We start from the raw sequence: 24746 nt of genomic DNA, 5'->3' as shown, positions 1-24746 counted from the left end.
CAATTTTTTTTTTTTTTTAAACAGAAGATGTAACAGTGCAATTTTTTGGCACTATCATCTGATCTGTACAGGCCTTTCTTGCCTTAAAAAGTTAATCTAAATAGTTCCAGCTAAAGAAAGAAAATCACTATGTATTCCTTGACTAGATCATAGCAACATGGAAATAGAAATTGTAAAACAATCATGTATCAAACAACTGTTTACTGAAGGAAGGGGCAGGAATCATACAAAACAGGAGTCCCTGAAAGGCTGTGCACTATAACCTTCCCTCCCTTTCAGATGAGGACTATATCCAGCTACATATTTAACAAAGAGGGCTGATGGGTGCTATGCTACCTTTACGCACAGAGGCCTTGAAGCAGAACTCTACAGAACCTCAGAACAGTTCTTAACAGCGAAATGTGAAACCTTTCACCAGCCTGAGAGGTCAGCAATATTGGTAAAAGGAACATTTGGGGGCTGAAAGAAGCCTGGTACCCTTCTTGCTTTATCTACCACGAGTTGGTACTACACAGCGTTACTTCAAAGCCCAAGATCACAAGGTGTTTAGGCTCCTAAACTCCCATTTGCACATATATGAAGTAAGCCAAGAGCAATGTAACCTACAGTCTGCCTGAAATTATACTTACCACCTAATTTTAACAGATTCATTTTTCTTAATGGTCATTTTGTATTATGAGAGAATCAGCTGTCCCTCAGACTCCAGTTCTTCTGTTTCTCTTTGGGCCTTTTAAATTACTTTGTTAGTTTTTCAGCCCTTGATGCCAGCACCCCAAGTACTCAGAATCATGTAAATCACAGTTTTATCTAATTTTCACCTGTTTAGAAAAGAAGGCCAATTTCTCTCCTACCATTATGTCAATATGCCTCTTTTAAGTGCCATGGAGTTGCATCTGATTCATAGCAGAATACAAGAAAGACTAGAACACAGCTCAGTCTTTTGGTTGCCTTCTAACACAATGCACAGCATGCTGGGTCTAGACTCTCACTATTTATGCTACTCTTGACACTTCTCTTTTCCCCACCCCCTATCATCTCAGTACTTTATTTATTCTTCTGACTTCTGCCAAACACTGAAGTCATAGTTTGGCTTTTCAGTTCACTCACATCCCTACCTCATTTTCCTATTCTACAGTTGCCTCCTCCTTTTCTTTATAGACATTATCAGGTCTGAGTAACTCAGTCTTTTTCACACCTGCCATGTATTTACATAATGGACAGTAGTTTATTTTCCTTTTTCTCCCCTCACTGAAACCTGGCAGCTCACAATGCTCAGTCCTTGTGTGTCTGCACATCATCTGGGAAAATCTACATTTCACAGTGACACAGGGGTTAAGAAATATGAAGCTTATTTTGGCTCTGCTGTGACTCTGATTTGTAGCAGCCAACTTGCCTCTTTCAAAATGTCATTTTTCAACAAAACCCACAGGCTTTAATTCATTCCAAAACTACATGCAGATGAGCAGGCTCCAGCCAGCTCTCACTTGCCATGGAGCCAACAGCTCCATCTTTGCTTTCAAAAATCTCATGACAGGCTAATTAATCTAATAGTCCAGACTTCTCTTTGGTTGGCTTCAATTCCCTTCCAAAAAAGCTTCCCCTTGCTCTTTACAATACCTTGAAACTGGTTTTCACACTCTGAAAACATTGTTCTTGACAGCCAGTCTCAGAATTTTCCACGTACCAACAAGGCAAGCCAGATGCCTTTGGGAAAGAAGAAGAAAAAATAAGGAGTGACAGATCCCTTTGGTACTTCCCCATTACCTCCAAAAAATGGTAAGTAGGATGGTTCAACATTATTATGCTGGCAATAAAACCCTTAGCTATGGGGACACAGGACAATGGGCTACATATCTAATCAAGACCATGGGGCAAGGCCAAACTTGCTGAACCTTATCTAAGAACAGCCAACCAAATTTAGAAGTCTTGGCTTGGATGAAACACTGAAGTGCATTTCTCTCTTCTCTATCATCCCTCTTCTAATAACAGCAGGACCTTCAATGTAACTTTGCAGCTTTTCCTGACGTGGATTTTTCTTTTGGTTTGGTTTTTTACGTTTGGAAGTACTGGAAGGCAGAAACCACCTCTTAGTACATATTACTACAGCACTTATCACCAAATGCCAATTGTCTGCTAGCAATGTTGTGTCATGTATTAGGATAGTTTAGAATTTCAGTGAAGTTTAAAGAAATTCCCATTCTCAGAATTTGCACTGTTTTTCTCTGAAATATACTACTACAAATAGTGAATTTTCATTGCAAACATCCTAGAAGTTTATGTAGAAAGGTTTTAGATAGCAGGAAACAAGGTTACACCCTTCTCAGTAAAACTGACTGTAGTAATTTCCAAACTACAGATGTGGTGAAACAACTTGGGGTGGGGGAGTTAAACATTAGAAATAGTGTGCTAGACACGTCTGAAGTTCATAAAAGATTAACTCCACAAGAAGGTGGCTACTTATTTCTACTTCTAAATGGAAATACAGTTCATTGAAACATCTGACTCAATACCACCCCACACACTCAGGCTCACACAGAACAGCTCAGTGCCAATGAGAGGACAGCAGTTCAATGCCACTGTAACCAGACCGTTTAGTTAATGACATGTCTTCCACAACAGTGCTCACTCACAAGACAGGCGTAATTGCAGGTAGTTTAATAAAATTTTAGAAATGCCTTTTGGAGGCATTTACCAAGAGGACTTTTTTTCTTCCCATAGCTATGCAAGGGCTAGAAACCAACAGGCTTTGTTTGAATGCTGGTCAGCTTCTTGATTTTTGTGCAGCCTCTGGTATACATAGGTCTTCTCTTGCAATAGGGCAGTATCTCACCATCTTGCATCACCATGCCTAGAAGCATTTGGCACAGTAAGCTATTTGTTCATTAGGGACAAAACAGGTTTTTACCAAATTCAGGACACTGTGGAAGAACCTGGGAATTCTATATTTACCCTGACATTGACCATCTTAATACATTCTGTCCTCTTCTGTCCACATGACTCTTAGTTTGAAGACAGAAGTACATCAGAGACTCAACTTAGTCTTCAAATACTCTATCCTTTTTGTTCATTACTATCCAAAAGATCTCCCACCAAGGCAAAATTTCTCATGTTTAATCTCAGTCCAGGACCGGTTTCTAAGTTGTTCTAGCTTCCTTCTTTAACCACTTCTGCTTTTTTGTTAAAATATGCAGAAGGAAAAAGGAGGGCACCACAGCCATTTCAGAGTAGTAATAGCTGGTGTACATAGCCACTTTTCAAAACCTGAGGTGTTTTTACTGTGCCCTCATAATTTAAAAGGACAAGAATCTATGATATTTTGCACAAAATCTGGTTCATAAAGCAAGTTCCTTCCTGTTGAAAAAGCCTCAGCCAGACATCTGCCTTATGTTACCACTGCAGTTCTCAATACCTTAACTTTGTTTCTGAATCAGTTTTCTTTGGTCTTTCAGAAAAGGATAGGTATTGTTGAAGCAACTAATCTCTGTGATCTCTGGGGGGAAAAAAAAAAAACTTTCCAGAGGTACACTGTTTGTGAGTTAAAGAAGAGAGGAACCATTGTCAATGCTGAGGACTTTCTGTTGAATGATGGCTGTTAGATTGCTCTTTCTAGAAGAGAGGCCAAGAACTCCACAGTTTATATGCTCTGAAGCAAATCCTGCTTGCTTATCTACATAGGCTGTAGTAACTGTTGGCCAACAGTAGGGTCAGGCTCGGTGACATACTTAAGCGACTGAGCAGGCCCACTGCCTGCAGCAAAGCCCATCTCCCTGGCTGATTTCTTAGTTTCAGTACAGGGAAGAATTTTAGAAACAATGCCAGTAAATCCAGGACTACTTGAATCTTCTGAACCAACCCATCAGCACATACTGGAGTAAGAAAAGAAAGAAATAGCTGCTTCAGACTATGAAGTACAGAAACAGTTCTGGATGGAACAGGCCTACCTTCTGCCAGGCCTGAAGGAAAACATACTCTTCACATCTCCTCTGCCTTGAGATACTCAGCACACAGTCTGCTTGATCAGGCCATGCATTAAAGGAGGAAGAGGGAGAAAAACGTCTGGATCTAAAAACATCTCCTTTAGCTGAAACTTAACAGCAATTACATTTTCAAGCTCTAGTGAAGAAGCACCAGCATAGCTTGTCATTCACAAAAGGAAAGAATCTATAGAATAACAGACTTTTCTGCCCAGTCTACCAATATCAGCAAAGACTTTTCCATAGAACATGTGTTCTTTTACATGGAAGTGCCATGGCCACACTCCAAGCTCCCAGTTCCACAGGAGCTATACAGAGAGGTTCCCACAGCCTGAAATACCTTGGGGACTTGACAGGAAGCTACAGGACTGCTTCTTTATTTAAAAATGCATTCAATTCTGTTCATGGGAAGGCAAGGCATAAAGGAGAAGGGTTCCCATACAAAGTAAAATAAGTAAGGCTGGGCTGAAGGCCCCTTTGAAGTCATATCTTACAAAGTTTCCTTAAAGTTTGTTCAATCCCTGCTGAATCTTGCCCCTCTGAATCTTTATGCAAGGCATGAAGCTTTGACTTCACTCTCATTTCATTACATTTAAGTTCCGAGGTGCGTTATAGGGAGTAGTGCTTGGGGAACAGCAAAGGGAGACTAGCAGGAAGCAGTTGAGGAAAAGGAAAGAAAAAATTAACTCTCAGACCCTTTGAGGCACCAGGGGACCAAATGAGTATCCCACTGATCCTGCAAAGTTTAAGGGAATTCTGTTAACAGGGATGAAAATCTGGCTCCTAATATTCATGCATTATCCCTCAAATAAAGCACTATCTGCTTAGCACCAAATGCATCAATTTCTGCCTAGATCACATAGAACTAACATGCTTATAATGAAAGCCATAATTACTAGTGTTTCAACAAAACAATACATGGGAATTTAGCCATCTCTCTCCACTCAATTTCAAGGAGAGTCCTACAGCTAAAAGTCTCAGCCTTCCTCTTGGTGAGAACAGAACAATGAATCTTGTTGCAGAGTGACATATTCCAGGCAACTACAAGAGCTTCAGCCCTCAAAGCCACATTCTGAGCATGACTGGAACATAAATAGATTAGCAGCTGCTAAGGATTGCTCTCCTCCTGATTTGCTAAGAATGTTCCCACTTTGCTTTTGTAGCCTTTAATGATGCACATTTATTCTTTTAACAAGAAAAGCCATTTAACATTTTTATGAATATCCTAAATGCTTCATGTTACCCATAGTTACCCTTCATCCCTCTGCTTTCTACAATGCTGCTGACTAAATGGAGTCATGTTTTCCAGCACAGCCTTGCCGTAAGCAGAGTAAAACCCTTGCCACTTCCTTCATTTATATCCTCCTCCAGACAGGTAGGGGCATGATGGGACCTGTTCTGCCCTGGAGCCCTGGTAAAAGTCAGTCATCTTTGATCAGCAGTCTTCAAAGCAAAATGGACATGCTAAGAGCTGATTTTGGGTTCTAATGTAAATTCTGTGTACACTGAATGATAACCTACAGCTCTCTCAAAGTGCTTTACAAAGCAAGTATCACTAAGTCTGTTACATTGACTGAGAAAGTGTCAGAGTAGCACAGAACCACAAAATTATTTGTACAAGGTCACCCAGCAATTTGTTAAATAAAACCCAAATCCTTCTATCTCAGTCCTTTAGGCAACCCTTCCTCTGTATTTAAATACCCCTCCCCCTCCAAGGCTGCTCCCCTCCCCCCTCAAAAAAAAAGTCCCACAATTCCTACTGATCTTTAAGAGCAGGTACAGAGATTCCACGCACCTCAGGCTGTGGGTCCACAATATTTAATATGAGATCTATAAGTCGCCACATGCCAAACAGCAGTACAAAAGTGATTTCAGTGAGATCTGGAACACACGACTGCATTTCTGTCAAATCAGTCAAAGTACATGATATGGCATTTAGGCTGACCATGGGAAGACAAATGATACCCAAACTGTCATAAAATTCATAAAAATGTTTGAGCATGTTTGAATAAGTTTGTTTTTAAATTTTGTTCTGACACCAGGAGCTCTAAAGTTGGATTATCCAACTGAACTACAGGCTCAAGAATCAATGTATAACTGCTTGATTCTGTGCCTCCCCTGCAAAGGCAAGCTCCTATTTGCTTCAATAACAGAGAAGAAACATTGCTCCATAAAGCACAATCTGTGTTGGCCCAATGACAGTATGGTAACTAGTTCAGTGAGGCCATTGTTCCAGTGTCAAACTTGGAAGCTGAACTACATGAACTTTTGAAAACTGCCGCGTAACAGTCTTAAATTTCCTTACAGTCTTAAGCTATATTCTTTTAAAAGCACGTACTTGATTTGGTAGTACTGAAGTAAGGTACAGACTGACAGCGGCCAAGAAGATTAGAAATTCCCATCTTTATGATAAATCAGTAAACATGCTATTTTTCACCTACAACTGCATAATAAAAATTAATCCCCTTGTATCCTCTGCAACTCTACTAAAATATGATGATGAAAACCTAGTTTGCTGGTATCTAGTGAACCTAGGCATCTGGCCTAGACATTAATAATAATATTGATTATGACCTACATTTGAGAGTGGGTGAGAGAAAGGAGATGTTTAGAACTCTAACAGACAAAACAACATAAACCACTGCTTAGAATATTCTTCAATTGCCTAAGTAAAACATATCCACGTTCAAATAACTAAAGAGCCCTACTAAATCTTGTTCTACTTGTTCTTGTTCTACTAAAGCTGGCTAAAAGAAACTTGGCATAGCCAAGGCACTCTGCTCTCTGGAAAGTAGAAAACTGTCAGTTTTGCTCTCCCTTTTTGTTCCTGTATATGGCTGCATTAAAGCAAATATGATGATCCACAAAGAACTGTCCCTATTTATACTAGATATTTCTGACATTCTTGTTAACATTCAGAAGATTACTTAATAACCCACTAATTGAATTATTCTCTGATTTTACCCTTTACAATCTGTGTATAAAAATGATTAAAACACTTCAAGCATGTTCCACTATAGCTACCACATAAAGAAATGGTAAAGAGAAAGCCACTTGCACATATTCATATTTAATTAATGGCATCAGAGGAACTATAATCTAGGAACGATAGTACTGGACTAACTATAATGAGCCTCCATTCTAATCTCAGAGCAGGCATTGATTTGCTACATGGCTTGTGGGTGGTCGTGGAGGCGAATCACTCCTCAAAGCCCTCCTTCTCCTTTCTATTTTTTGTCTGCTTTACATATTTATTTTGCAGGCTTTTTTATAGTACGAGCTCTCTCTTTACATGTACAAAACCCCATACTAGCTCTGCAGCCTTGGGTGAGCAGTCTGGGTGCTAATTGCAATTAAAAGTAATATCAGCATCATCCAACCTATCTCAAGACAGTTCTAAATCTTTGGTAGTTCTGAAACATTGAGAAACCTTACAGATAAGCCAGAAAGAGGCAGCCTATAGCAGGGAAAAATAAAAGCATGCAAATTATTCCAGACAAAAACCATTATCACCCATCTTTGAGCAAACTCACTCCCATGATTTCTATGCAATCCCCCGGCCAATGAACTATGAACCTGTTTTTTGTTGACCTTTTTCCAGGCATCTGACTTTACATCTTGGCTACCCTCTCCAAAATGGATGTTTCTTCATTAACCACAGCTTTATGCAGCCAAAACAAAGCTCCTGCTTCTCCTCCCATTAAGCTCTATCACCTCCCTTTCAGCAGCTTTGGTTTAGCACTCATTTTTGTCGCTCTTGCATTCCCCCGCTCTAAACCATGCCAACTCTTGCTGCTTTCCCTCTACCACAACTTCTCTAGAATCTGACAGTGAAAATTCTTGTTCACACCCTTATCTCTAATTTTCTTAGATCCCCTGTGTTTGTATTATCCTCTTCACACAGAATAGTACTACCAAAATTAACTCACATTCCTGCCATTGTCAGTCAGACATACCTTTGGTTCTCCAGAGAGGTTCTGGACTCAGTTAGCATTTGAAAGGCTAAATGAAAAAGCAAATATATTCTATTTAGAATGACTTTGCATAACACATGTTGTCTAACTGCCTCAGCTTTTATCTACCCATTATCACCATGAAAGCTTGTTTTCTATTTGTTCCACAGCCACCAGTTTCTGAATACACATAACCACTGACTCAAATATGGGACTGGAAGGAAGTACATGATCTTTGCAGCCCATTCCCAGCTCATTCCAATATCCTCCAGTAAACCCTCAGTAAAATTCCCTTTCCTTCCATCAGATGAGAGGAAGGAAGGCACAGCTCAGCAGAAGGGTGGAGGTTACAGCAGAGCAATGACTCCCTAGCTCTCAAGGAGTCTTATCACTCTGTCCACATACCAGGACAATAAAAACCTCTACTCCTCATGCAACCAGCCTGCCCGAGGCTGGAAGACAGGAATGTCTTTCTACTCAAATATTTAGCTCTCCTTCCCCACGTTAGAAAAAACACTCCTCAGAGGCCAAACTTCATCGTAAGCACTCAGCCCTTTGATCTCAGAAGTGGCTGGAGCACAGCTGCGCTTCATTACATTTACAGCTCTTAAGAACCCTTCAGATTTTCTTGTCCTTCCTCACAGTCAGACACAAAGAGTGAGAACACCAGCTGCCATCTTTCATTCTCATGCAAAACTTGATTATTGCCTCATCGACTCTGCCCAGTTCTTCCTTGAATTACTGTCCACCTGGCCCATTCCCAGCTCTTTCCTTCTATCCATTCCCCCAAGCATGTCATCAATGACTTCCCATTCCTTTCTCCAGCAAGAGACTAACCCGTCCTTGGGAGTTTCCAGAGGAAGACACACATCCTCTCCACAGTATTCAGTCTGTCCCTACAGACAGTAGGGAACAGGCTGCTAGCCCCCAGCCATCTTTACTCAGGTCACAGAGATGTGCAGGTGGCCAATTCTAACCAGTGGAGTTTCTCTTATGTGCAATAAGGTCCAGTAAGCACAGAAAACCCTGCCTCCTGAGAGGCAACCCTAGGATCCTGCTAGGAAAGCAAGGAGCTGGTTAATGCAGTATCATCTCACAGAGTCTAAGAGTAGACCAACAGCAGTGACTATTAAGAGGACAAGATTTTCAATGATACTTCCTACAGGCTTAAAGAAAACAGAAAAAAGCTAGTAACAAACTCAGCATCTCAAACTTAAGTTGCAGAATTCAGAGCCAGTATGGTATTTTCATGCCTTCCTTAGTTAGAAACCACCTGAGGAGGACTAAAGATTGCAGGAAGAAGCGTGCCCAAATGACTCTCTGCCTACTACACTGAGCTTTGAGAAGCGTTTATAGTCCTTCACTTACATACATAGGAGGCAAAGGGAACTGTTGGCCAATCTGATGAGATATCCATAAAAGACTCACTCAATAGTCACATGCTGAAGAAAACCGATAGAGCTGAAACATCTGTTTTTGAGCTTCTTTCCTTCCAGTCTTCTCAATGAGGCTATCACAGTTTATCTGCTAATGCTTCTGCAACAGCTACCTAATCAACTGTCCTAAAGTGCTCTGTAACTGGATCCCTCTTAGAAAATTCATTTCACCTGGTCATACTGCATGGTTTGAGAGCCAAAGCCAAAAGCAGCTATGCTCCTGGTGGGAGTATTATGAAGCATATGCATAAAACTTTAGGCCTTTCTCTCAGTTAATATGGGAAATTAACCCAGTGATCTAAGATTTTTAGTTTCGGAAGGTAGTCTTTTTTTAAAACAATGTGCATTACACTTTTCAGTTGTGTGGGTGTACACATCATGGTGGTAAAGCAGGTTAAGTATCAGCTTTTCAGAAAAAGGGAACATTCCCCTTTTTGCTTGAGGGGAAAAAAAAATCCATTTATTAGAATATGCCAGAAGGATGACAACATTCACTGGAGCAACAACAAACACTTCCCATTATCCAACTCTGCACGAAGATTTAGATTTTTAACTTTATATTATTACTTTTGCTGCAGGTTTAACTTTCAGGAAATCCCAAGTTTTTAAGAGGCTTCCTGATCAAGAGGAAAAAGGAAAACACTTCTGCTTACTAAAACCTCTTTTGTGAAAGTTGAAATGTAGCATAATCTCTCACTACTTTCAAAAGCAGACTTCAGTCGGCAACTGAAGCAATGTGCACTGATGCAGAGTAATGAAACATACAGTAATGTCTGAGCTAGCCATGTTAAATATTTACTAGTCGAGTGTTCAGCCAAAAATTTTCCCAGACTCTTTTCCTCTGTTCAATTTGTGATCTTGTGTGTGAGTGCATACTGTATATGTGACAATATGGCACTTCCAGTAACTCATTAGAAACACATCATGGTGCGATTTGAAAAACAATGTAATTATGTAGAAAACTGCTGGTTTGTCAGAGTTGTGTATCTATGAAACATATAACAGAACTCGAGCAAAAGGGATTATGTTTACTGGAGGTGCATGACAAACACAAAATACCATCCAGTAAATCATTGAGGATGATCCTCCTCACTCAATAGAAGCAATAATTAATAAATAACTTCTTCCAATGGGCTCTCTCCTTTTCTGTGCTGCTTATTCTGATGGGAGATCTTAATGTTTCCTCTGCAGCTATGCCCTAACCTCTGTTACCAATCTCTCCACCTACCAGGTGAACAGCTTCTACTGTAGTACTGCATTGGTACTTTAATGATACATACCCTTCTCAATAAAAATAGTTCCATGGATCTCAACAGAAGTTAAACTGATTTCTTTAGAACTGCCTATGCCCTTAGGATGACTGCTTATCTTTAAGAAAAGCTGTTTCACTTCAACTGCACTGCTTGAGAGTAGGTCCATCATGTTCTTCCCAAAATGTGAGCATGTCTCCAACAACTGATGAAGTCTTAGCTCCACGAGTTGCCCTAAAATCAAGAATCACAAGCTGCTTTTAAAAGTAGAGAATTGCAGTGTACGTGCCTGTGTGGGAAGGGTGTTGATTAAAAAGTGAGAAAGACCCCTTTCTATCACTGTTAAAAATCTTTTTCTTCCTTGTGGTAATAGTGATCTACAAAAACAAAGCAGGTCTGTCACCTTTGCTTTTTCCATATTCGAGAGGTGCTCTGCCCACTCTTACATACCTCTTCCTCCCCTCCCCTCCTTTCCCCTCCCAAACATCTCACCTTCTCTTTTTTTAGCCAGCAGGGAGGCTGAAATGTCTTAAACATGACTTTGAAGTTTTTATGGATCTTTAAAGTATGAAAACATTAAGTCACAAAATGAGCTTTTCTCCCAAGTATTTTAGCTAACAATCTGGAAACATAACTTTTGAATTCTAAAATGACACATGGATAAAAAGAAATACCACCTATGGTCAATTCCTGAGAACTTAAATTCACAAAAAAATCTTCTTAAAGCTAAAATTGTGGTCTTTCAGAAGGCACTGTATGACCATTAAGAAACAAAAATCCATTTATTTCATTGCAGGTCACCTTTAAGGAGCTATAAATAATGGAAAAAACATATACATCCTCTTAGTACTTAATTTGTTATCCAGTTATTTTTATAAAAAGTATCTTATTAGGCTTCTATATAGTAATATGGAATTATTAGAATGCTTTTTCTGTAGACAGAGCTTCATGGAGGACAATCATCATTCGTTCCTACAGCCATCTGAAGCCAATAGTCCAGGTTTCTAAAAACAACAAAGTTGTACAAGTTTTCTCCTCCCTTGTGAAAACCATGTTCACTTTCTCTCCAGGAAACAGGGCTGTCTGCAAAGCCATGCACAGTTAAGGTCAGCCAATGCGCCAGTTTTGGTTCATCAAAATAGCAGCTGCAAGGTAGAAAACAAGTTAATAACTATAACAGAATAAAGAGCATGTTCAAGTGTACAACAAAGTATAAAATCAAAGACACAGGCACTTAGTGAAAAATTTTAATTAAAGGAGTTAAAAAATTGTTTAAGCTGTGGAGAATGCCTACTAAAGCCATTACATACTTTTTCATTTTGGCCAGTAAAGCATCTAAAACTTTGGATTGCATTATTTTAAAAGATACAACTGAGAAGCCCAAAGGGGCACTGTTTTTTCAACTGATGCTCCAGGATTAATACAGAGTAAGAAGGAAGTGTAAAGTTAAAGTACTAACTGGACTATCTATTTTAAAGAATTTTAAAGTGCTTTAGTACATAATAAATAAATTCAAAAGAAAATATTCTACCAGAAGATACTAGGAAATGAAATGTGATTGACTCTTCAGTATTCCTACCATACTTTTTGACAAGTAAACTTGCAAGTTGTAACTTAACTAGAAATAGTTATAAAGTGTAAACTAGCTGTTCTGAATTTCCTAAGACATTTTTTCATCTTTCAGAAAATAAACATTTCCTGAGAACAGTCACTATCAGGGCAAAAGAGATACAGAAGGAAGAAACACAGTCTGACTACGCTCAACACAAACACTTTTACCACCAGAAAGGAAATGGATTAGCAAATAATCAAAACCAGACATTATCCACTGGTCTTAAGCAGAGACTAAAAGCCAAGGATATCTGTGTTCTAACCCTAGTCTAAAGAGGCTTTCAGCATGAGATTTGAAAATTGCTCAGAGGAACAACAATGATATTCCAGATAAAGCAACAGCAATACTGTCACGTGTCAGTGCTGCAACCATTAGCCACTCCAAGAGTTTTCTTACACACAGAGCCAGAAGCTTCCAGAATTTGCTATCAGTGGCAGTAACACTACCATACAACGTAGGTAGATATCACGATGATCTACAATACACCAGTACCACGTAGTTTGATATTCAATTAGAACCACAGATACCCTGTTCATCACTATTCAATGCCCTGTTACACCCCTTGACACAAAAAAAATACCATTATAAGTTAATTTACCACAATACCACAATAACCATGTGAAATGCTTTTTGGTACCATGAAGGATTCCAATCATACTGTTCATCAATAGTTAAAAGTGCTAAATCAAGTGTGTTTCAGGGTGCCTGACTTTCATAGATAATGAAATTTGAAAGACAAGTGAGTTCAGTGGAGCCACTGGTTCTTAGAAATTAAGATAAAAAGCAAAGTCAGTATTAGAATACAGGGCGCACATTCTCAAATTTGAAGTATCCAAAATTATTTATTGATTTTTAAACCATGGCTAAGCTTCCTGCTTGTTTCCTAATTAAAAAGTGTCTTTATTTTGTGTAATTTTGTTACTTACCTCCAACAGCACTACTGAAAACAAGTTGTTAAAAGCAATTCTGAGAAGTAAAAACTTTATATAAAGTATAAATGTTTTAATCGTGTACCCCTGTCAACCCTTACCACAGTTTCTCCAATAACTGAATTATCGTCTCAGGAATTATGAACCCTGTGATTGTGCACAAAAAAGCTTGTTCCACTATTGTGTTGGGCTGAGGACAGCAGTAGGTTGATAAAAAACTAAAAGATTTGTTGTCTCTGTGGAGAAAAAAAAAAAGCATAGCTGAAATAAACATATTTTAGCTCTTCTACAGAAATTCTTCCTAACACTATCTAGTACCAAGCAAATAGTATCTGTGTATATCATCTAAGTTAATACCCAAGGAATTCAGATGTCATGAGTATCTCCAAAAATGCAGATAAGTTATTCAAGACTATTAAACAAGCATGTAAGTGTTCTCAGGCATCCCACTTACAGAAACATGCCTTTTCTTACTTAAAAAAAAAAAAAATTGTGGCTTTCCTTACTTAGAATATATTTAAGCACAAACAAGTTCAGATACTTACAAGCTAACTTGATTCAAGACAGCCCCTAACCATTCAAACAGTTCTTCCGTACTGCAGGACTCTTCTGGCTTTCCTTGTAGTTCGTTACTTTGTAACACTGGACACTGCAAGTCTCTTAATGTGCTGAATGTTATTTTTGGCTTCAGAGCCTGTATTTGATTTTTGGGAAAGTATGACATCAGTGTTGATCCCTCTGCACCTTAACAACACAACACCACAAAGAGCTGTTACAAAACTGCAGAACAAAGACAGCACTGAATACACAAAACCTTTATGTATGCATTTGTTAGGAAAACAGAGTGTAATGTTAAACTGCAAGTAAAATCGCTTGTATGCTGCTATCTATCTTTTGCAAAAGCCGTAGAATTGTCATTTTCCTTATTTTCTTGGAAATGAGAATTAGTTCAAGATCCAGCAACTTAGTACAGCTCAGTAAAAGTCCTATTTAACTGGTATGTAAAGAAATAGATCTGTCAATAGAAAATTCAAGTAATTTTAACTGGGCAAGTAAAAAAATGAACTCCTTAGAAACAGGACTTCAGAGTGTTCCTGAAAAAGAGCACATGAAAGGAAAACTACTTGCCTGTTATCTTCTCCCCAAGAAGAGTGGTCTGCATATGCACTCCTACTGAGACCATACCTATGCCTAAATAACTTCTGTCTTCGCAGTATCCATATGTACATTCCCTCCCCATGCAAGCCCAGGTGCTTGCTGCTGTAAAAGGGTGATGTATGCGTCATACCATCAGGTCATCTCAAGACGAGCATCTCTAGAAATTCCTCAAGTGTTTCAGCAAGAGGGACAGGAATACATCTCAAAGACGTACATGGAGATAATGTATCTAAGACCAGGTAGAGGGAAGAAAGTTCAAATGAACTCAAGCCGTATCTCCCCACAAAGCACTGAATACCTAGAGGGATCCCAGGATCACTAGTTCAGTAAGAACTGCCTCCTATAGACACATGACATCTAGAAGCATGAGCAATTCTGATGGAATCGCTGGTGGCAGCCCAGGAGATCTCAGGAATACTTTGCAAAAAGTTACTAGCGTCACTGAATTTCTCCTGCAACATGCCTTCACAAGTATGTTTCCCTTTTCACTGTCCTAAAAGACGCTCAGAGTCTGCTATCTAGCAGGTCAAGTTAGTGGATCTTTCAGTTCTCTCAGCTGAGGATGAGAACATGTAAGAATCATTCTGAGATGTCTTATCTCATCACCTAAAGACTGCATACTTGATATTGCAGGTGTGATGGGAACTTCAGATTAGGAAGGAATACTGGAAAAATTCTGGATTTACATTAAATCTAGAAACCACCCTCAGATAAGGTGGACTTAGAAGGTAATATCTCAGAAAAATACTCAAACTAGTCATCAAGAGTAGAAGGTTTCCTACCCACCTCGATGAGCTGTCTGCCATCCCAGAACCCTGTTTTCCCAGAATAGTGGCAAAGGAAATAGGTGATTACAGGTTGAAGAACAGATTTACCAATGACATCAAGATGAATTCAAGGGTTCACAGAGGGAAGAGAACTTTGAAGGAAGAAAGAAGAAGGGGAGGGGGAGAAATGAATAAACTACATCAGGAACCTCACTTCAGTATAGAGGACAGAGGGCAGAAGAAATAAGAAAGTGGGACAACCTCAAATACAGTATGAATACAGTAGTTAGATGCACCAGGACAGATCTGTGAGAAAGGTCAAGTCTCTTATACCTTTATTAAGTAATCCAAAATGGCAGATAAAATTAGATCAAGCATGGGACGCAACAACCTAGCTATACACACAGTCAGAAGAAATCTGGTTCACTTGTCTGTATAATGCTAAAACGATAAAGACCTAATCTACACTTGGAAGCAAACACCTTGCAAATTAAAAGATATTAACCAAATGCCTTTTTGAAGCAATAGGGTAACTGATGGAAAATCGATTCTCCTGGATTTGATACTCCAGATAAAGTACTACATTTTCGTAAAGTAATAACAGCTTACTACCAAGAAATAGCTCCTTACTCATGAGAAGCCTGAAGTCCAGAAAAGCATTCAAATTACCATTGTAAAGGCAAGTCTCAACAAATGAAATTCAAGAACAGGACAGAATAACTGTAGGATACAATATCCAGGGCCCACTACCAGAAGTTAAGAACTGCCTAAATTCCATCAGCCACACCTATCCTCCAATGGACAATCATTTGGGGGAACAGAAAAGGAAGGCCTTTTTAGTGGTCCTTCAGAAAAGGCTGTTGAAGTGCAGACAGGTGCAGGGGCAAAGAGAGGCAGCTACTGAACTCTTACTGATTTGTTTTTTGTTCTATTTTGAAGTCTGAAAAATCCTAGAACAAATGATCATCCTTCAGACTGTGCTTCCTATAGGCATTTGTTATACTAATGGGCTCATAGGATGTATAATATTTCCCCTGAATTCTTAGTCAAAAGTAAAAATTTATACATTAACTACAAATGTCCATTCCAAATGGGAGCCTCAGCTATAGCTGTAACTTCAGGAAATCCCAAAGGCTAGAGTCAAGACTTCAACACAACAATTCCTCTAGCTATGGTATAGCTTCCCCTGTCAACAACAACCAGGCACATTGTCAAAGTTTTCTTGGAGGCCAGTAACTTTCAATGAATAAACATTTAAAATTGTCATAGAAATTACAGAAAAAAGAAAAGATTGTTTTCAATCTGTCATTAGAGACATGAGACATTTCATGTTCCTCTCAGTGCCAGAATCACGAAGAGAAAAAAATGGGTATGAAAACAGAAAACCTTGCTTTTGGAAATGGCACTGAATGTTTATAGATTTGCAGCAGAGCTGGCCATAGCAAAAAGCACCAGTTATCACCTCAAAGGACGAGGAATCTCTGGAGAAAATACAGCCCTCCCTTCCCCTTCCAGCAAAATCTACAGGATGCCTCAAAGCTATTAATAAAATCTATAAAGATTTTATTTTAGGTACTAGCAAGGAACTAAGCCTTTCACATATTATGAGCATTAGAATCCTGTGCAAAAAAAGCATCCAGATTTATCTCCATATTCAGAACATGACTGAACCGTAGTTTTTTGGATGTTAAAAAACAGAGGAAAAGGAATGCTATTCTTCCTGAATACTGCGACACTGGCAGCAACAAGGATAAGAAGCATACCAGCCCTAGAAGCATTTTGTTCTCTGCCCAGGGTCAATAAATCTAAGCAAGCTGAGCCTTTGGATCTCTGCTACCTTAGTTGAATTTATGTCACCATTTATGGTGGCCAGAGTCTTTACCCTTTTACCTTTTCCTGAAGAGGAAGACAAGAGTGGGAAATGTAAGCCTTTAAAATTCTTCCATACCACACACAGGGAAAAATCTTTGTCATATGATTAGTACTTAAAAAGAAAAGGGGTGGGGGGAACATGAAGGACTCAGATGAAACATAGGACAGTACTAAAGGAGCCTGTAAGCATTTTTAATTTCTCAAATAAGTAACACTCTCAGACTTGGTCTTGAAGAGTTGGAAAACAGTATGAATATAAAGAGTAGAAGGGAATGCATACTTAGGGACCTCTCAAACATCTTTTTTCACTACAGTAGAGGCTTCTTAGCGGGTCCAAGACTCAAAGCAGAACCACAATAAAAGCTACACAGCTCTGATGAACAAACATACATTTTCCTGTAGCAGAGACTCTTGCAGTTTCTGTCAATGCTATGCAAATGCTATATATTCTTCAATACAGCCTGTTCTGAGGTAATACAAGCAACTGAGGACTTTAGAAAATGACTTTCAGAAGAAGAGCAATACGTAAATCCAGAAAAAAAAAATCAATGTCATCAGAAAACAGTACATACATGAACACTAGAAGAAAGATGATTTGAGATTATACAATTTCTCATAACAAGAAAATCGCACTCTGCTCCAATCTCAACCAAGTTCTTCAGAATAAAATGAAAAAATAGGGCATATTGTCTGCATCAGTATATACAGCACCCGACAGAAATAGGGACTCTGTACATGTTCTACAGCTACTGCTGAAGCATAAGGTTCTCTATCTCAACTTTGGCAACACTACACTAAATATGTACCACATATGTATTAATAAAGCTTAAAAAATTGTACATTAATAATAATTACATGTGCCACAGATTTATAAAGATGAGGAAGCACTATCAAAGGGGCAAAATTAGGCCAGAAAGCCTGGCCTCCAGGAAAGACAGGGAAAGCAAACAACTAATGTAACTCCCATGAATCACTACCACCTTCCTGAACTGAAACTGCTATATAGGAAGTTACACACGCACAAAATAAAGAAAAAGCCAAAAGCTCCGCCAAACAAACTTTAATCTATTTTTTCCCTTCACTAAAAACATGTTTGGACAATCATTAGAAGAGTAAACTAGAAATATTTAGATTTCAGGGTCAGTTACATTTTAGATTTCCTTTTAGTTCTTATTACCTGTATTATACCAAGCCAGTAGGAAGTCAAATTCTAAAGGTTTCTTTTCTTTCAAGGCCCAAAGCACCCTCTTATGTTTCTTACTATCAGGATGAAAGCTGGAATCTGTCAAGTCAATAGTTATAACTGCAAAATAAACAAAAGCAAGTTTTACTCAATGGAACTCAACTTTAATATTAAATGCCGTAAGATTTAAATGAACTTAAAGAAACCATAAAAAATTAAGCCTCCTTTCAACATGTACAGCACTTTTACAAAGTATTTAATTAAGCAAATACTACTCCCCATTTTGCAAATGAACATTCTCCTCCTGCCATCCTTATTTTAATACATCCTGTTATGCCAAAATTATTTTTGTACATAATAAGTTTCCTCTTCAAAATATAATCTACTCTTACTTCTGGAGTAGTGCAGGTTCTCATCTGTTTGAGATGGCAAGGTTTTTTTTAATTAGTACTTAAAAGAAAAATCACACTCAATATGTCTTCTCTGCATCTGTGAGAAAAAAAGACTTTTTTCCCAGTACATAGTATATCAAGGCTACCATTTTAAATGTGAAATGTAATAGAATTCTTCCTCCTATAAAGCAGTCTTGGATGAGGCGCTTTGCTGACTTTGTGGAGTGCGGAAGTTATAAGCTTTGCCTTAATTAGGTTATTATTTTCTGATTAAAATCAGAAAGCATAAATACAGCACCTACTATACAAGAATTCTTGACTCTTGCATCACTCCAGTATAAACAATACTTCTTGAAAAATACAAAAATTAAAAGTTTTATAACGCTACCCATAAGATCACACACTTGTTTCCTTACAGCTGCTTTCTTATTTCAAAAATTAATGTTTCTCATCACACAGTCCTTGTATGTACATCTGGAAAAATACCACCTAGACAATAATTGATTTTAAGAAAAATTAAGTTTAAGTATGGCTAGTTTGACATCCTAATAAGGTACTTCACAAACAGAGCTGAAATAAGTGCGGTTAACATAAACATTACTTACTGTATCTCATTACTTTTTTGCCAGAATACTGAGAAGGGTGACCTTGCAGTCCAAGTTCTTCGTAAGTATCCTTATCCACTGATAGAATTAGTTTTCCTATAAACAAAACAAGCCTTAATATAAATAATCTTCAACATAGCTTGCTTTCAATCAATCTTCTGAGAACCTTATACTTTATGCAATGTTAGCTTTGGATCACTGGGTATTACAAATGTAATCCAGAGTCCTTTAGTTCCAGTTAAATGGATTACCAGATTAACCCTTAAAATGCCAAAACTCAATTATTCTTTGTTAGCAAACATGTTTTATGAACCAGAATAAGTGTAATATTATTCCTGAAATACACACAGCTACCATTCTTATCTGTTCTACCTTATTTATACTACCCCAGTCCTCCCTCCATTTGTCCCCTAGCATTTGCTATATCATTTGTTGAACACTGGATTACACTAGGGCCAGACTTTGTAAATATTCATGCGTACACTGCACAACTAAACATACAATAGTTCCACCAATCCCAATGGGACTGTTCACACGAGTGATGATAAGAATTTGCTTATTGTTCTAGAGCGTATCTGCTTATCACTAATTCCACTTCCAGGTTCATGAACCTAAATCTGGCAGCTGCCACTTTGTACAGAACTTCCACACAGCTCTCCACCACAGTCTTTTGAATACAAGTAATGGTATAATACATAATATAAACAAATAAGACTGTTGCTACAAATTTGAGAAGGTGGAATCACCAGGAATTCTAACATTGCCTCTCATTAAGTGTGTATATCTTGTATTAATTAAATCATACAAACTCAATCACTATTAAGTTTCCATTCTGCTAGGCCTATGCAAATACAGTACACAAAGGCCTTCCTGCTCTGAAGAACCTGAATTTACTGATGCCCTGATTAGCACCTGTTACTTTTTAAGATTTTCGGCTACAGGGCTGATGAACCAATTTGTGTCTATTATATTTGATAAAGAAGATACAGTAGAAACCCCAAAATAGCTCCATTATTTTCTTTGCATGAAAAATCTCACCTGAAAAGTAATCAGAGAATCACAGAATGTTTTGTTGTAAAACTCTGATGGAAATACAATAGAGTACTTTTAATACATTACATATTTCTCAAATAGCAAACACTGAGTAGTTAACAAGAGTTCCTAAACAGTGCTGATATTATTAAAAGATGTGCTCTTTTTTTGTACAAATTCTGTCTGTCTTTAAGATCAGTAGGAAATAAGTAGTTGGAACAGAGTTGGAACAAAAATATTCCTCTGTAGCATTTGCAATGACAGCTGAAGCACTGACAATCTGATTCTGTAAGTGAAACTAATTTTTACATACTTTCTATGAAATAAAATAATTTAACAGCATGAATCAAGCAATGAGTTAAAATGAAACATTTTAATAATACAAGCATATTTTTAATAAAGTAGGCAAGTATAGTAGGTACTATATTTTCCAGTTTACATCATTCCAAATGAAAAAAACAAAGACTATAATCAATATATGCGTTATTAAAAAAAAAAATCATACCAGTTGGTAGGAGAGCTGCAGTATTATCTTGATCAATTTTTGTGTTATAGGTAAGAGCGTAGCATGAACCTTCAATAGTGAAACAGAAAACTGTGAGATTACACAGTCTCAAAAGAAAGACATGACAACATGAGAGACCCACCTCAAGATAACACAGCCTGCCAAATACCATTTGAATCATTCTTAACCCCTGTGTTTTAATCAACTAACTTTCTTCCACCTTCTCAAACATTTTGTTATTATCTTTATAAACCTTATATTGGCACTATTTTAAATGACCTGTAACACAGACAACATGAACAATAATGCCCAACCACAAAACACTATTTCCACCTTCGACCTTTCCCACTCTGTAAGTGGAAAAAAAAGTTTTTTCCATATACTTTTCAGCTATCAGTTCACCTAAAAATAAGGTGGAAGATGCTCATATTACTCAATATATTTTGTAGTAGTATTTGCCACAACCAATTTCCTTTTCCAGAAATCAAGAGTTAGATCCCGTAAACTTGGCAGACAAATGGCATACTGCTTCCATAAAACTACTAGCATAAGACCTATTAATGAAACTAAAGGAAACAGGAAACATAGTCCTACATGTAGCAAGTAATATATCTCTTATTTTCCTGTTTCTCCCATACCTTCTCTTATCTCCTCTCTTTTCCCTCTCTGTCAGTCATCTGAAGGGAATAACATTTATCTTGAGCTAAATAAGTGGGCCCTAGTAGATGAAAACAGTGCTGTGTGTATGCAATAAAAGCAAGTTGGCTGGGCAAAAGCTGCATCTTTCCTCACATCCACTTTGCTCTTACTGCTCAAGGATGACCCACTACAACTCCACTAGCAACAAAAGCAAGGCTATTTTTTCTCTTGCAAGGGAAGCCCAGGCTTTGCCACGTGTGGAACACAGCTCTGAGCTGAATTATGAGGAATTACAAGTGGAGAAGGGAGCTGATTTCTGCAGGAATCTACATAAAGGTGAGAGGTAGAAGGTAAGTAATTGAGAGGATACATGGAAACACTTTTGACAGCCGGCTTGCAGACTTAAGATGCAATAGGGAGAAACGAAGATGCTAGGCTATAAGAGGTTAGAGCTGATTTTATGGGAACTAGAGAAGGAATATTTTTCAGTAGGAACACAATAAATTATAATATTAATTAGAGAGAGAACCGTGGGTCTGAAAGCTGCTTTTTAGGGAATACAGAATATGTATGATAGGGAAACTGCAGAAGAGGGATCTCAAGCTACTTCCAAAAGGCGGGGGGGAGGGGAAGAATGGGCAGAACAATCATAGAAAGACTCGTCAGGTGTAAATAAATGCTGACACAGCACAAAGCAGAAAAAAACAGATGAAGAAATGCATACAGAATTTTGTTATTACTTCTTCTTCCCTTCCTTTAAAATACTTTTCAGAATATATAATTACTGAATTTTACTGTGTCATGAAGAATATACAATATTACAGTATTTATTACATTCCAATTACCTCCTTACCTTTCTTCACAAAGGTATCAATGAACTCATGAGCGACCAATTCATGAACTGATAAATTCCTCACTAGATAGTACTCTCCAACACCTGCAATCGTACTTTTCAGCACTTCAGGTAGTATGCCACATTCAGGGATCAAAAAAGACACCTATTAGGAACATATTTGTAATGTTAATCATGTCCCAAAAATTGTTCTGCGGGAAAACAGAGAAATATAAAAGAAAATCTCTTTTTGAAGAGATCAATATTTTACATCAAAATGAGAAAGAAAAAATGTTATTACCTTCAAAATTTAAAAATTTGCAAAAAGTCTCCATGTACAGCAATAAATTATTTGGGTTTTGCATTTTACATGCTATACAATAGCATTTGAGGTGTGAAGTAGCAAGACAATTTTACACAGCATAACTTGACTAAAGATCTTGTTTCAAGTCACGATAAAGTTAGCTTGGACTATTTCCTTCAGCCCTTTTTGCAAGATGTAGTTATAACTAAGAATGTATGCCAGACATTTAGATAATCTCCATTAAAAAGTGAAAATCAAACTAGAATTTAAACTTCTTTTTGAGTAAATACATTCTACTCTGAAATATTTTGGAGGTCGGCAGGGTGAAGACGCCACCAGACAAAAACCTGAAGATGGTCTTATGAATGCCAGAATAGTCATAAAAACCATAAAGTCTTTTTCCTTTTTAAAAGACGCATTAAGGCTAAGATTTCAGTAACAGGTTGCTAATTTAAATTAGGAAATGAATTCTCAAAATGGATAAGCACCTAGCTGTTCTTACTAACTTCAGCACTCAGTCTTTCAGTCCAATTGCCTACCATTAATATCCATTTACTCTGTCTAAAGCCTTTGCTGTAAGTATTTCATTGATCAAGAGAATTTCTAAGTCCAGGAGTCCAAGGCAAACAAGCTCACTACCTGGCCAGATACCAAGCTTCACAACAACCATGCACTAGCAGGGGAAAGATCTCCCCTGCCCCCCAAAACACACACCAAGAAAAAAGTTTTTCCAGAACAAAATAGCTCTCAGAGAATAGGTACACAACTCCTTTGGCACACACATACAAGAGAAGTAACAACTGACAGACTAGCTGCTTACCACACAGTAAAAACCTTTCCAGTTAGCTACTAAAAAAATCCCTTAGGCAAGGATATAGACAGCATCTGATCGAAACTTGCAATGATTTAGGACAGCAGTAAGCAGACAAACACTGGACACATCAACATTAAGTTGTCTAAAATGAGGAAGCAGTTGTTGATAACAATACTACATAATATTTTGGGAGAAGTGGAGAAAACGAGAGAAAGGACTTTCAGTGGTATACCTAAGGCCAGGCTTCAGCTGAAACGCAACAGCCCTTACTGCTTTGAGTAGACATTTGTGGGTGCAGTCACCCATATTAGTTTCTCAGGGCACTAGCACCACAGAACATTGTCACCTCTTCCACCAGTTCACCCTTCATTTTGGTTGTGTTGGCACGGTCTTTCACTCTCTGAGGCGCTGCACATTGTGCCAGACCACCAAGATAACCTGGCCTAAAAGGTACTTTTTCCCTGCTTTCTCCCCTAAAGATTACCTCTGACAAGGATGGGAAACCTTGCTCTGCAAGGGCTGTCAGCTTTCTCACTTGGACCAGTCCGCAACAAAACAAAACAGCCTGGTAAGACAGCTTTGGCACAAGACTAAGCACCAGTTCCTCGAACTTCTGACCCTCAAAACCAACCCCAACCACGAGCACTTTCTTCGGGCTAAGGCTTGTTTAGGTTTCACCGGGGGAGGCAGGGGTGCGGGGCCTGTTTCGGAGGGGGGATTTCCAGCAGCTCAGCCTTTTTACCACAGGAAAATCACGTCGATAAGCAGCCCCGCGTGGGCTGGCCGCGCTCTGCTCGGGCACCACGCGCCAGCGTGGCGACCCCACCTGAGGGCCCCTTCCTCGCGCCCCACAGCCACTAACCGCCGACCAGCGCGCTCGCGCGACAGTTAACACGGGCAGCGTCCGTTAACACCTCCCCCCCGCCTCCGGCGTCTCGAGCCAGCTCCGAGGCGACGACGACAGCAGCCCCGCCCGCGGAGGGCCCGCCACTCACGCGGCAGTTGTAGGCGTGGTCCCGCACATGCGCCGCGTGGCGCGAGCCTGCGTGCCGCGCGTGGCTCTTCTCGCACACCAGCAGGTGCCGCGGCACCTGGCGGAGCCGTCGCAGCGGGACCGACATCCTCCTCCTCAGCAAGCTCCGCGCGCCGCGGGGAGGGCCGCCAATGGGGGAGCAGCCCCGGGCAGCGTCACCCGGCTCTCAAAAGGGAAAGAGCACGCCGCTGGAACCAGCGGGAAGGCGGGGCTGGGGGAAGGCGGAGGAGCGGTGCCATGAGGTCACTTCCGCCTGCGCCGGCAGCAGGAGATAGGCGCAGGCGCTGTAGCCGCGCGCGGGGCAGCGGCTGCCGGAGGTGTGTGTGGGGCAGCGCCGCGCCTGGCGGAGGCAGCCGCGGGTGGGGGGGCGGGCGGAGGTGCCCATGCTCTGTGGTTTTGGTGTTCACGGCTCTTGGAAAACCACAGCATGAGTCAGACTGCAAAAATCACGTGCTT

The 24746-nt window shown here is 39.3% G+C and overlaps 1 protein-coding gene across 1 annotated transcript; it reads right to left on the bottom strand.

The window, feature by feature from the left end:
• Positions 1 to 11376: 11376 nt before the first annotated feature.
• RPP40 (ribonuclease P/MRP subunit p40) lies at positions 11377 to 24532 on the bottom strand. The gene is made up of 8 exons (XM_026114906.2): positions 24253 to 24532; positions 22161 to 22305; positions 20669 to 20737; positions 19132 to 19227; positions 18129 to 18254; positions 13700 to 13898; positions 13256 to 13390; positions 11377 to 11758 (listed from the first exon to the last, which is right to left on the bottom strand). Exons 1-8 carry the CDS (start codon positions 24376 to 24378, stop codon positions 11560 to 11562), a joined length of 1095 nt encoding a protein of 364 aa, XP_025970691.2. The 5' UTR covers positions 24379 to 24532; the 3' UTR covers positions 11377 to 11559.
• Between the last annotated feature and the right edge of the window lie 214 nt (positions 24533 to 24746).

The sequence above is a fragment of the Dromaius novaehollandiae genome, chromosome 2 (assembly GCF_036370855.1).
Source record: "Dromaius novaehollandiae isolate bDroNov1 chromosome 2, bDroNov1.hap1, whole genome shotgun sequence".
In the NCBI taxonomy this organism is placed as follows: domain Eukaryota; kingdom Metazoa; phylum Chordata; class Aves; order Casuariiformes; family Dromaiidae; genus Dromaius; species Dromaius novaehollandiae.
The sequence above is the reverse complement of the archived record's forward strand: the minus strand, read 5'-3'. Positions and strand labels throughout refer to the sequence as shown.

Coding starts and splice junctions, on each gene's coding strand:
- RPP40 (XM_026114906.2), bottom strand. CDS start 24,378: ATGTCGGTCCCGCTGCGACGGCTCCGCCAGGTGCCGCGGCACCTGCTG. Junction 20,738..22,160: donor TGATACCTTTGTGAAGAAAG/GTAAGGAGGTAA, acceptor TCACTATTGAAG/GTTCATGCTACGCTCTTACC. Junction 18,255..19,131: donor CAAAAAAGTAATGAGATACA/GTAAGTAATGTT, acceptor TTTATTTTGCAG/TTATAACTATTGACTTGACA.